Genomic DNA, 13,634 nt, shown 5'->3' with positions numbered 1-13,634 from the left:
ACAACATAAACAAAAGACAACGCAATTTAATAACATAACATATTCATTTACAAAAAAATCACACTATAACAAAATTTACATAACACATAGTAACAAAATATGCATTTGAAATTAACAACATTGCATTTGTAGTAAATAGTTTACAAGTGGCGAGGAGGTTGGTAACATTGGGGAGGTTTTGACGATAGAAGGCCTCGCGTAGGGCCCACACCTTGTCGGTTCAGGTTATTAAGAGGTGAAACAGAGCAATCACAGCACCCTCAAACGGTTCTGCGTCAGATGCTCTCCAGTTGCTCCATCCGCGGCGGAGGAAGCTAGTGGCGAGGCAGGGAACCCTAGCGGCTCGAAGGAGAGAGCCAGCGGTACGGAACCCTAGCGGCACGGAGGAGATAGCTAGCGGCAGGGTGCGTGAGCGGTGCGGAGGAGAGCTAGCGGCAGAGAAAATTTGGGACTTAGCGGTTTAGGGAGGTGAGAGGAGGGTTTAGAAGGAGATATGCTTGCAGTTTTTAGAATGGAAATCAAAATTAGAAGGGAAATGCTTCACGGCTGATCGAAATTTTGAGTTTCAAACCCGGGAAATAAAAATCACAGTGGCGCTGATTGAAAATCATCGGCAGTTTTATAAAAAGAGTTAGTGTTGCTATCAACACTGACTGTTTTTCAAGCGTTAGTATTGGTGCTCAACACTGACTGTTTTTCAAGTGTCATGTGACGGTTTTAAAAACAGTCAGTGTTGATAACCAACACTAACACTTTAAAAACCGTCAGTGTTAGGTACCTACACCGACTGTTTTTTAAAAAACAGTCAGTGTTGGTTGCCTACACCGACTCTTTTTTTAAAAACAGTCAGTGTTGGTACAAACACCGACTGTTTTTTTTTAACTTGTCTCATGCTATATTTTTTGTATGAATCAATTCTATCATCCTAATTAAACTTTAGTTGTTTTGTGTTGAGATGCATGTTTGTTGGGTGATACATTATTAATTAAGATATAAATAGTTGGTATATATTTCAGCAACTATAATTGTAAATTGATATTTCACTCACAAAAATAATTTAAGCCAACATCTCAAAGCAGACATTTGGTATATTGTTGATATTTGGCAATCAAGAAATTGACTTGTCAATTATAAAAATAAAAAACGGGTGAGACATGACAAGTTATTATACTAACTTAATAAAAATTAAGTTATAAAATTGAACCCTCTAGTTTCTGATTAAAAAAGTATTTTGCCATTAGCTTTGAATTTGTTTTTCATGTATTCAGGGACAATTAATATTATATTCATTTTATATATTGTAAATTATTTTTTTATTGAAAAAAATTTAATTTTTAAATATATACTGTATATCATTTAGACAGGGCATCCTAATTTACAGTGAATTCTGAATTTAATTGATCATCTATAGAAGAAAAATTACAAGCCATTATTTATTAAAATATGTATAATTTGACTTTTAAGTACGAACCATATTTTGCAATGACCATTGCATTTATTTACATTTACTCAAGGACAGTTCTTGCTTACATCTAACAATTATGATATATTTCACACAAAAATGACAAGTCAAACGTTTAAAAATGTTATTCGATGAAAAGTTAATTTTTTTTTTATTAAATGAGCTAAATTTGGTACGTGTCATATTTATTCAATAAAAATGGACAAATTGAACTTATTAATTGGAGCAATAATTTTTAAGATACCAGTGAATTTTCATTCTCCACAAACATTTTTTTATTGACTCACCAAAATTATCACAAGCTAAAGAATGGTTATATCTAATTGCTAGCTAGAATTTTATTTTTAGATAGATAAACGATGAATCTCATACTTTAAACTGAATTCTTACACTAAATTATCAACACTTACGGTTTTTCAAAAAACAGTCAGTGTTGAGAACCAACACTGACTGTTTTTATAAACCGTCAGTGTTGGTACTCAACACTGACTCTTTTTAAAAACAGTTAGTGTTGAACACCAACACTGATTGTTTTTCAAGCGTTAGTGTTGGTACTCAACACTGACGCTTCAAAAACAGTCAGTGTTGGTGTTCAACACTGACTGTTTTTTGAAAAACCGTCAGTGTTGATAATAAACACTGGCTGTTTTTAAAGCGTCAGTGTTGAACTGCAACGCTGACTGTTATTTAATAAAAGAGTCAGTGTAGTATAAGCAACACTGATACTTTGCTTAAAACAGTCAGTGATTAAGGGTCGGTGAAGGGGTTTTTTGTACTAGTGACTAGTATTGAAAGGTGTTGAATTGACTCTATTTAAAATCAGATGGCTCAAATTTATTAACTCAGAAGATTTTCTTTTGAGTTAATGCAGAGGATACGCATTCTTAGCGTAATTTGCTTTGTTTTTTTATTAACTGACGCATACGCTTGAAGACAAACTAGACTGACATGTTTGGTTTATTTAGAATCCTAGTCGTAATTCATACCTGTAATTAATTCAAAGTACTGATGCATTTAACAATAAGAGAAAAAACAAGTAATCTATTATTAATATTGGTAATTTGTAGTTCATGAAGAAATGTCACGTTCGCGTGTGGACACGCTGTTCCTCACCAGAGTAATAATTCTACTTGATAACAACCAAAATAGTGAGGAAGCATTAAATTTAAAATGAATTTAATTGTAAGCAGATATGTTGTTTTTCTTCCACGGTGGTAAAGGTAAGAAAACTTGGAACCAAATATGTTGTTTTTCTTCCAAAAAAGTAGGAATTTGTTTTTCTTTATTTCAACCATTCAAATGCTTTCAACAGTATAGATTTATTTGTTTTATTATAATCTAGACTGTTGAAAAGATTAATTTGAACGTTTTGATGAAGAAAAACAATTTTCTACTTACAGATTCGGAAAAATTTACAAAATAACATATTTTCCGAAAAGGTCAAACAAAAGACTCTCTCTTCAATTTTTTTGTCAAATGATCCTGTGGGACTCACCAATGCAAAAGTTTTTCCTCCCCTCATTTTACAGCTATCTTTTCAGAAAGAAGATTAATTTGGTAAAAAAAAGAAAGATATGATCTATAAATTTTTTTTTTTTTTTTAAAAAACTTGATAGCGACAATGATCTATAAAATTGAAGGTATATATTTGAGAAAACAATTTTTTTTTAAAAACACTTCGACGACTGTGGCGTTCAATTTTGAAGTTCAATTTAATTCGTGTATGAATTAGAACTTACGGATTAATGTTTAATTTAATTTGTGTATGCATATATCAATTAAATTTAGTTCTTCTATTGCTCGATTTAAATTGTGCATATATCTGCTAAAATTCTTTGCTTAATGTTCACTTTATATTTATCTTTTTAAATAACTTTACATGTATCTTTTTAAATGTTCAATTTATATGAGTTTTTAAGCGTATATTTTTTATTACATGTATTTAGAAAGTTTGATATAAACATATATGAGAGTAGTTTACACTTTACATTTAAGATTTATATTTTTTAGCGATACATTATTTTTTTGAACTCTTTTTTTGTTTTGTCTATATAATAATTTAGTATTGTTTTTTGGATTTTATATATGTGAAAAACAATTGAAAACGTGATATCGACGCTTACAACATTTGCTCTATCTGTACAATTGATGTCCTTTTCTTTTGCATTGTATTCAATTTTTGTAATGAATTTTACTTCGTGAAAAATCATGCACTGAAGAGTACTAATTTGCATATTAGAACTACCAATTGTTTTGTCCAATATATACTACAGCCAAGAAGCTCCCACTATATATTTACCATTCAAGCTGCTCTACCAATCATCCGTGAGCACAAAGTTAATTCACTTTCACTCAAACAAATTGTAAATAAGAATTTCAAAATTTCAAATAGGGAGAGAGAGAGAGACTAGAGATAAGATAACTATTGTCTCATTGGAATTTCATTTTTTTTTTATACATGGCACCACACTCCTATTTAAAGTTTACAAAGTCGGTTCTAATTTAACTGACATATCAAGGTACAACTAAGCTATAGCACATTAATTATAACAAAAAAATACAATTCTAACTTTTCTTCTAAATATGGAAGTCGGCAGTCTACATTTTTGACTAAGCAAGTTGTCATTTGAATTCTCATTCCTTGTTGTTTTCTTTCTTGCCGACATCACTAATTGGGCTTGGCCCAAATAGAAGTCATCTGTTCCCAGCAGTGGCATAAGACAGAGCAAAAAAACAGGGCAGCCTATTTTGACTTTGACCAATTTCTTTTCACATTGAAATTATATTTGAGTTTAATTAACACCCCCAACCTCCCAACAACCCCAACCCCCCCAAACACACCCACCCACCCACCCACACACACCCAAAACCCAAAAAAACAAAAAAAAACACACACACACTATATCCACAATCGTAAATACATGGCAGAGGCAGCTGTGAACCATGTCTTGCGCAAGCTTTCTGATGCCTTGGTCGACAAAGCTCAGGAACTATCCCAGGTGAGTGGGCAGATCAAGCAGATGCAGATGGAGCTTCGCTTGATCCAAGCTTTGCTTAGAGATGCCGATTCCAAGAGTAACAGAGATGAAAGGGTAAGAGAGTGGCTGAACCTGGTCAGAGAAATTGCCAACAGAATAGAAGATGTGATTGATACCTTCCTAGTTGAGATCCAAGAAAACTGTCCAAAAAGTTGCTGCTGGTTCCCCATACCTAGCTGTTTAGATTGCAACACACTACCGACAGTTGTAAGAAATCCCATAAAAATGAACAAGCTGAGTGGCAAACTCAATCAAATCACACAGGAACTCAAATTGATTTACCAGCGCAAAAATGACTTGGGAATTATGGTTCTTGGTGCTGGTAGTGAAGAAAATGACCAGCCTTTTAGGCCAACAAAACCTTCTGATATTAAAGAGTCAGAAGTTGTTGGCCTTGAGGCAGCGAAGTGCGAGATTATCAAGCAGCTGCTTGATAAAAACGAATTAAGGCGCACGGTGCTCTCAATTGTGGGTACTGGCGGCATCGGGAAGACAACACTGGCCCAAAATGTATACAAAAGGTAATTGTGCTCTCTTCAAACACGATTCAATTTTAAATGCATAATTTTTTGTGGAACGATCTATAACAAGAAAATTGCTAAATCTGAATCTAATTAGTTGTTAAGAAGTCAACTGTTCAAATTCGATCCTTTGTTTAGATTTGTGCTTTCTCAAGAAATCATGAATACATCAATATATTTTTCGAACAATTAGTTAAGGAACTGGGAGATATTGTCATTAATTCTTTCTTCATTATTATTATTAGTAATCAATTACCTTGCATGTATTTGTTTTTTTTTTAAGATTAGTGGCTTTAAATGCCTACTAACGATTTCATTGATAAAAGAACGGACTTGCAACGTGTCAAATGACACTACTCCTTCCTAGATCTAAACTCATTTTTTCTCATGAAATCTCGTAAATTAATCTAATCAAGTAATCGTACATATCTACTCTTAAATATCCTATTACCTCTTTCTCCATCTCTTTCCACCACCGGATCCACTTTCATCCAATAGCTGCCGCACTCCGACGGCTGGATTTGCTCATCACCATGCTCCGATTGAGATAGGGTAGTAATGGCTCTACGCTTTGAGCTCCAACGATACCGCACTCTCGGCTCCGGTTAGCTCCACTCGGCTCCCTTCCCTCTCACTCATTCTTCTCTCCGTTCAAGGAGATAGAGACTAGAGAAAGGGAAAGGTATCGCTATGTTGGAGGTGAAAACTAGAAGAGGTGAGAGAGACGAAATGGAGAGGTGTGGAAGAGTGAGGGGGAGCGGTGGCGGCGGCGGCGGCTAGAGTTTTTTCCTCTCTTTTTTTCGCTTGGGAGTTGCATGTATTTGTTACCTAGAGCATCCAGAGAAGTTTCATTCTTAATGGTCAATAAAATCCAGCCTGTTCGTTCCTCAAAACTAACAATTTATGAGATAATTTCTAGACAGTGGTTATATAAAGGAATGGCTTTGTAGTTTAAGCAGATCGGGAATTGTAAGTTCACCTTCATTTCTGATGATTTTCAAGCATGGAGGTAAATTCACTTAAATGTCACTGAACTTCATGCCCAATATGATTCAGATAATTTTTTTCATAAACAATAACCTAGCAAAATATGTGCGCTTCATCAAAATTAGCCACTCTTTTGGTTAATACAATTTAAAAGATGGTAAGAATGGCTCCAAATGTTCTTAGCTTCAAGGTGATTTTGTGCTCAAAGATGTACATTTCAATATTTTAATTTCTTAACGATATATAAATTTGATACAAAATGTAGTCTAATTCTTCTTTACAATATATATAATCAATCAAGTAATAATGGAAAATCATGTAAATGTTATATTAGTTTCAATATATGTAACGGGCAAATTATTGCCTTGCTTAAAAAAAAAAAAAAAAAGTAATAACGGAAAAGATCTCCAATAAAAAATTTCTTGCTGCTGCCTTTTTTCTTGTTGTAACACATTCATTTTGTTATTTGCAGTGCGGAATTGGTGGGGCAATTCGATTGTTGTATATGGCTGTCCATTTCGCAAAAGTACATTATAAATGATCTCTTGAGAGAATTTTCTAACTCAATTGAACCTGGAATGGGAAACCAAGAGTCACCCGTGACAGATGAGGATGTATTGGCGAAGCTTAAGAGCTCCTTGGGACCCAAGAGGTACTTAATTATCCTAGATGATGTGTGGACAATTGATCTTTGGGACCGATTGAATATACTATTACCTGATATGAACAATGCGAGCCGTGTGATAATTACCACCAGATTGGTTTATGTTGCTAAACGGGCAGATCGCAATACAGAACCATATATGCTCGGTTACCTAAATGATGATGATAGTCTAGCTCTTCTCTTCAGAAAAGCATTTCAAAAACATATAGAACCTGAGAATTACCCTCGTAATCTCTTGGGAGTCGCCAAAAAATTAATGAAAAAATGTGATGGGCTACCATTGGCATTGGTTGTGCTAGGCGGTATCCTCACAACTGAAGAACTCACCTACAGTGCCTGGAGCAAGTTGGAGGAAACCATGGATTGGCACGACAATGATGGGAGGAAGTGCTCACGGGTCCTTGCCATGAGTTATGAACACTTGCCTTTCTATTTGAAACCATGTTTTCTTTATTTTGCTTCATTTCCTGAAGACTACAGGATTTCGGCAAAGCATGTCACGAGAATGTGGGTCGCTGAAGAATTCATACCGAAAGATGGATCTGGAACAATGGAGGACAGAGCTGAGAAATTCCTTCAGGAGCTAGTGCGAAGGTACATCCCTTCTCATATTATTTTTTATGGTACTTATCACGTATAAATGAAGTACTGATGTGATTTCGGCCGCCCAATTGAGCCAACTTCACACCAAATTTACAAAAATATAATTATAGAACCTAAACCCAAAGCACACAAATTTTTTTCAAACGGCTCCCTCTAAATTCAATCAGTACTCCAATTGATATAATTGATGAATAATTTAGTATAATTTCAAGTTCCATTTTAGGGAGAACTTTTGGTGTGCTCATATAAACTTCTAAAATAGCCGATATCCCCATAAAAGCACCATCATATCCAATATGTCCTAAAAAACTTAATATTCTTTTTTTTCTATACCCTTTTATTTAATTATTTTAAAAATTGAATTGACATATAAATCCTTTTCTCTGCCTTTTTATGTGGAGAGGTGTGTTTTTTTTTTTTTTTCTGGATATTACTTTTAACTTCTAAATTCTATTTTTTATATGGATTTTATGGTGTAACGTTTAGTCTACATGATACCGGTTAAGGTCTCCCTGCATAATGTTGGTACATATCCTTCCTAGTGCACTATTGGTTGTTGCCATGTTCAAGAACGGTACTGCAACATTAGTGGTACATTCGGCTTGATCTGACCTGGTAGTCATGTTAGTTCGTTTTTAACTTTTTATAGCTAATTAACTCCCATTAGATGCGGATCAAGATTAATTGGGTTATGTCTTGGTATTGTAATTATACAGATGTTTTTCTTTTAGTATCATCAGAGGTTTGGACTAAGTGACCTATTTCCCTGTGTCAAAAAATCTAGAAGTGTGGGATTTTTTTCTCCTAAATACAGCAAGTCAACAACTACAGTTTGCATAAATTTGGAATGACTATTTGCTGTTCCAGGACTTCTTTAAATTGAAACCTCAATTCTACAGGCATGCAAGATGCTCTTTTTTACACGAGTGATTTTTGGTTATTTCCTTTTTTTCTTCTTTCTCTCCACAGTTACCAACAGTGTGGTTGTATTTGCTGTTTCACTTAAACTTGCTTTCATTTTGATAAACCTTTTTGCTATTCAAAATAAATATGATCCAATAGCCAAATCTGAACCCATTAACCATGGCCAGTTCAAACTGATATATGCTTTTCTCTTATTTATCACTTAAAATACTTTTAGAACTCTTTTGGCAATATTACAACTTTACTACTTAATTATCTTAACTTTCAAGGTCACATCTCTACTAGTAAATTCTTGCACCTCCAAAGTACTACAACACTCTCCACTTGCTTTCTCTTGCTTTTCTTATTTTGCTTGCTTGCTTAGTTTTGTTTGCTTCCAAATGGGGACCAAGGTACTCTATGAATCCATATTCTCTGAGGTAACAAAATATTTCTGTTTGGATCACGACCATCCAATCAGAATTGGCGTCAATCCGGCCCAAGGTAGAATGCTCGGGGCCGCTTTAATAATCATGCAAATTCTGATTGGTCGGTCCAAATCTAAACATAAATATTATGTTACCTTAGGTGATACGAATCTGGTACTCTATTGATTCTTGTTATAGAAATCTCTATACCCATTAAAATATCCTTAATTCTAGAAATTTCCTGATATTATTTGATATGAATATAATATGTTTAATAGTGGAAGAAAGAACACAGATTTAATTTCTATTATCAATATTCTCTTACTTACTCTCTTACATTGAAAAGACTCCTTACATTATATAGACCAATAAGATCTTTCTACACTCTACTATCACAAAATGACACTCATAAACCTCCTCTATATCCGTGATACATTTTTCATATTCCAAGACAATCTAAAAGATTACAACATTAACTAATATATTCACTATGTTTCTAGAGAGGTCCAACATTAAATAATACATTTGACTAATAATTAAGTTAATTCCATTTCCTAACCCACTTAGTAAACTCATCAAATTTTAAGAATTAGTTCGACTTCTCAAAAAAAAGAATTAGTTCGACTTCTCTACAACTTACCAATTTGTGCAATTTGGACTGGGTTAGCCACCGATGCCCTTTTCAATAATGCATGTACGTAGTCTTTACACTAAATAAAGACGACAGTCCTATTAATTCTTAATGGTATATATATGTTACAAAAATCTGTCACTATGGGTGGCAACGAGTTGGCCCCAGCTCAGCTTATTAATTCTGGATTGAGCTACAGTTGAGCGAACTGGACCTAGGGCCTTCGAGCTAAAATCTCAGGTTAAAATCGTGAGAAGCTAGCCCGAGTTAGCTCACGAGCTGACGTGCTAACTCGCTGGGTTTGCGTGAATTTTATTTTAAAAATAAAATAATTTCTACAAACTTTTTGGATCAAGTTGAACTGAGCTAGATAGTATAAAATGTATACAAATTCATATAAATTCACAAATTGATGCCTAACCGAGCTAGCTGGCTAGCAAGCTAGGCCCCAGCTTGAATTCATTAATTTTACACCGAGCTAATGGCGAGCTGGCTCATTAACAACTCGGTCCAATAACGAGCGAATCAGACACGAGTAACAATCGAGCTAAGAGCTTTTTTGCCACCCCTATATGTCACCATTTACAAGGATGAAAATGTTTTTTGCCGACGGTATCTTCGCAAATATTCTTGTTGGTAATACCGATACACTCAAAAATAACCACTTTTTGTCGGTGTACCATCGGGAATAGTCACTTCTTAATTACCTCGTAGATAGTGACCTATTTTTCTAGTCGCCGTGAAGTATAGTACCAACATTCTTAATTTTATCCAGAATGACAATTTAATGTGCAACTTAAGATATCCACTCAAAACAAATTTATCATACAACCTAATATATACTAACCCAGTATGAATATTTGCTAAAATATTCTCAGCATTTCGAGGTGTATTTATATATTCTATATTTCTATCACCGGACCATCAGCAATTCAAGCGGCATCTACATCTTCATTTTATATAAACCTTCTTTGGATGAAAGATATAGCCTAGTGTGCATCTTTTTTTTTTCTTTTTTTTGGTATGACTCAAGATAATAATTTTTTTTTCTTCTTTGATGTGAATTTGTATGGAAAATACTATTGCAGGTGTTTAATTCAAGTCACTAAAAAATCTTGGAATGGCAGCTGCAAATATTGCAATATTCATGATCTTCTACGGGACCTGGCCATTCACAAAGCCAAGGAGGATAACTTCTTCACCATATTCTCAAAAGGAGAAGATGTTAACCACCTGGCTACTAAAAAGCCGCGCCGTGCGGCACTGCAATTTTGCACTCCTACGGAGGATGGCATTTATTCAGATAACACTTGTTCTTTACTATGTTTTGGTTTACAGGAAAAGTCAACAAATGATAGTGGCTTTAGACTACTAAATTATAGTGGCTTTAGACTACTTAGAGTGTTAACCATTGAGCGTGTTGATACAAGAGAATTCGCCGGTAGTGACTGGCTGAACGGCTTGATTCACTTGAGGTATTTGGGTTTAAGATACTGCACTATTCGACAAGAAATATTTAAGAAGATTTCCTTATATAATCTAGAAACCATTGATTTAAAGGAAACAAATATACTTCTTAATAAACAAGAAACTACAGATTGGTCTGATGTCGTAGTTCCAACTCTAAGACATTTATTTGGTCGGTTGAATGTTGGACAATGTTTCCCTTTAAAATGGGATCACTATACAAATCTACAAACATTAAAATATGTGGATAAGGGTGCAGTTCCTAGATTAGGATGTTGTATCAACTTGCGTACGTTAGGGATTTATTATCCATTTGATTTTCAAAATCAAAGGGAATTTAGTCATCCAGAAGAGTGGCAAACTCTTAAGGGTGTGCTGACAAGGACAGAGCAGTTGGCCTCCCTCAGCATTATCGCAAATCAACATGAAGGGTATTTCATTCCATTTGGTGGTACAAGAGACCTACCTTGTCATGAGAAGATACAAAGTCTATATCTTAAGGGAGAGTGGGCAAAAGATATGTGGCTTCCGAGTGTTGAGATGTTCCCAACAAACCTCACCAAATTGGTGCTCGAATTTACTAGGCTTGAGAAAGATCCAATGCCCATACTTGAGAGCTTGCAAAGCCTCAGGATACTTCGGTTATTGTCATACTCATATCTGGGATCAAAGTTCATCTGTTCAACTGGAGGGTTTCCTAACCTCGAAAAATTGCAGCTTGAAGACCTGCCGAAGCTAAGTCATTGGGACTTAAAAGAGGGAGCTATGCCCATCCTTCGTCACCTCAAACTTCAGCATTGTGGTGAGCTGTGGACACTTCCTGAGCTACCAAACGTGCAGATAGAATCTCATGCTCTTTGGTCGTAATATTTCTTTACAGTTTTCACATCATGATTTGGGGAGGGGGGTGTCCGATGCTCATCGGACCAGAGTCTGTTCGATGGGCTGTTGGAACCGTTGGATTTCATCAAAATCAGATTAAAGGGTCGCGGCAATTAACGGAGTTTTCTAAAATGAATTTGATTTATTGAAAATTCCAAACCCGTAACTGATTAAACCCACACCGCTTTTCACCTCTTCTCGCTCTCTCTCATCCCGTCACTGCTCCATCTCGCGCGTGCAACTCCGCCAACTCTCTCGCGTGCGCAACTCCACGTCGCCTCTCTCTCACACCGTGCGGTCTGGATCACGTTATCACTCAAAGAGGTACATGCCTCGTGACTTAGTAATGGATCTATTTCTTATTTTTATCTCTCCTTTTTCTATCTGATTTTCTAATATTTCTGGTGTTCTGTGTTTAATCTGAAGCTCCAGTGGTGTGGGCTGGTCGGTAAGAATATATTTTTGAATTTGTGTTTTTCACTACTTGAGATTCGGATATCACTCCCAAACACACAACTTGTTTGATGAAATGCCGCATAGAAATGTGGCCTCTTGCACCAACCTGATTTCTAATTACACACATCATGGGAATGTAAACGAGGCACTAAGGGTCTTTAGTATTATGCTAAATCATGGAACACCATGATCTCGGGTTATTTGCAAGAAGGTTACGTAAATGAGACAAAAGAGCTATTTAATTGCATCTCTCCACCTGATCTTGTGTCATTTAAAACCATGATAGCTAGTTTAGCAGAAACTGAGAGCAACAAAGCATTGAATAATGCTTTTCTGATGTATAGGAAGTGTTTAAGATTTGATGGTTTCACATTTTCTTGTGTACTCAAGGCCTATGGATCCCTTGAGTAGTTGAGTTTGAGAGAATGAGAAGACAAATTCATTGTCACCTTTTGAAATTTGGTTATGAGTTGAACTGTCATACTGGTTCAGCTTTAATTGACCTGTACTCAAAATAATAGCCCTTTGTCTAATTGACCTGTACTCAAAATGTGGAATTGTCAAGGATACACACATACATAATTACTAAGTTTTGTACAACTTACATATTGGCCCTTTGATTCTATTTGCAGTTTTGTACAACCTCTATCTCTCTCGACTTTTCTCCGACGACACTTGTACCTCTTCTCGCGCGCTCTGCCTTTCTCCTTCTCAGCGCTCTCGCAGTTGTCGAAAACCCTAATTGAATATATTCCAAAGCACTTCCACCATGAGGTAATTTAGCTTCTCTTTTCACTCTCATGTTGTAATTAAACTATAACTGCCTAATATTATTCTTCATTTTTTATACCCGGCAACTTGAGCTTAAGAGGGTCAGAATACTAATGAGAATATACCTCTCAATAATGTATGTAGGTTTTCATATTTTGTTTAATTTTGATATTAGGGTAGGCAATTTGATGTAAAGAACGTGTCTCTATTATCCAAATAATTGTTTCCTCATATTTTGTTCAATTTGATTTCCAAAAATGATGTGATTGTAGCGCATAGTAATTTTGGTTTTAACATTTCTCAAATGATGATTTAAGCTATGTTGCAATACATAACTTAGTGAAATATTTTTATCTTTATATAATTTTGGTGCTTAATAATTTTGAATCTGCCGAAATTTTACTTAGAAAATAGCTATAAATTAGATCCTACTTCATCTCTCAAAAGAAGCATTTTTTGTTTGCTCCTATTTCAGGTCGCCTCTCCATGAGACGACCTTCGCTCTCTTTATCTCCCCCCATTTTTTTTTCCTGCTCTGCTAAAGAAGGAGAATGTCGCAGAACTGCTAATTTTTTATGTACTGCAATTTAATATAATTTGTTATATTGATGTGTTATGTTGTAATAATGTTGCTATTATGTTTGTTATGATTTTTTTATGAGTGCCTTTTGAGTTCTTTGGGATCGTATTGAGTTTGATCGGTATCAAGATTCTGTTGAGCATTGATGGTATTGAGTTCTTTGGGATGTTATGTTGTAATAATGTTGCTATTATGTTTGTTATTTTGGAGATTGTTCTTAGTTATTTGTAATATAGTTTTT

The 13,634-nt window shown here is 35.0% G+C and overlaps 1 protein-coding gene across 1 annotated transcript; it reads left to right on the top strand.

The window, feature by feature from the left end:
• Positions 1-4,289: 4,289 nt before the first annotated feature.
• LOC144549265 (disease resistance protein RPP13-like) lies at positions 4,290-13,598 on the top strand. The gene is made up of 5 exons (XM_078297987.1): positions 4,290-5,021; positions 6,481-7,266; positions 10,326-11,910; positions 12,675-12,816; positions 13,289-13,598. The coding sequence occupies exons 1-3, from the start codon at positions 4,384-4,386 to the stop codon at positions 11,569-11,571; spliced, it is 2,670 nt and encodes an 889-aa protein (XP_078154113.1). The 5' UTR covers positions 4,290-4,383; the 3' UTR covers positions 11,572-11,910; positions 12,675-12,816; positions 13,289-13,598.
• Positions 13,599-13,634: the final 36 nt, after the last annotated feature.

Source organism: Carex rostrata, chromosome 35, assembly GCF_964058835.1.
Source record: "Carex rostrata chromosome 35, lpCarRost1.2, whole genome shotgun sequence".
Taxonomy (NCBI): domain Eukaryota; kingdom Viridiplantae; phylum Streptophyta; class Magnoliopsida; order Poales; family Cyperaceae; genus Carex; species Carex rostrata.
Note: the sequence above shows the minus strand (reverse complement) of the source record. Positions and strands in the feature narration are given on the sequence as shown.

What these genes read in the sequence shown, in the direction of transcription:
- LOC144549265 (XM_078297987.1), top strand. Translation starts at nt 4,384, where the DNA reads ATGGCAGAGGCAGCTGTGAACCATGTCTTGCGCAAGCTTTCTGATGCC. An exon ending in GCCCAAAATGTATACAAAAG is followed by an intron (nt 5,022 to 6,480) that starts GTAATTGTGCTC and finishes TGTTATTTGCAG; the next exon opens with TGCGGAATTGGTGGGGCAAT. An exon ending in CTTCAGGAGCTAGTGCGAAG is followed by an intron (nt 7,267 to 10,325) that starts GTACATCCCTTC and finishes ATACTATTGCAG; the next exon opens with GTGTTTAATTCAAGTCACTA.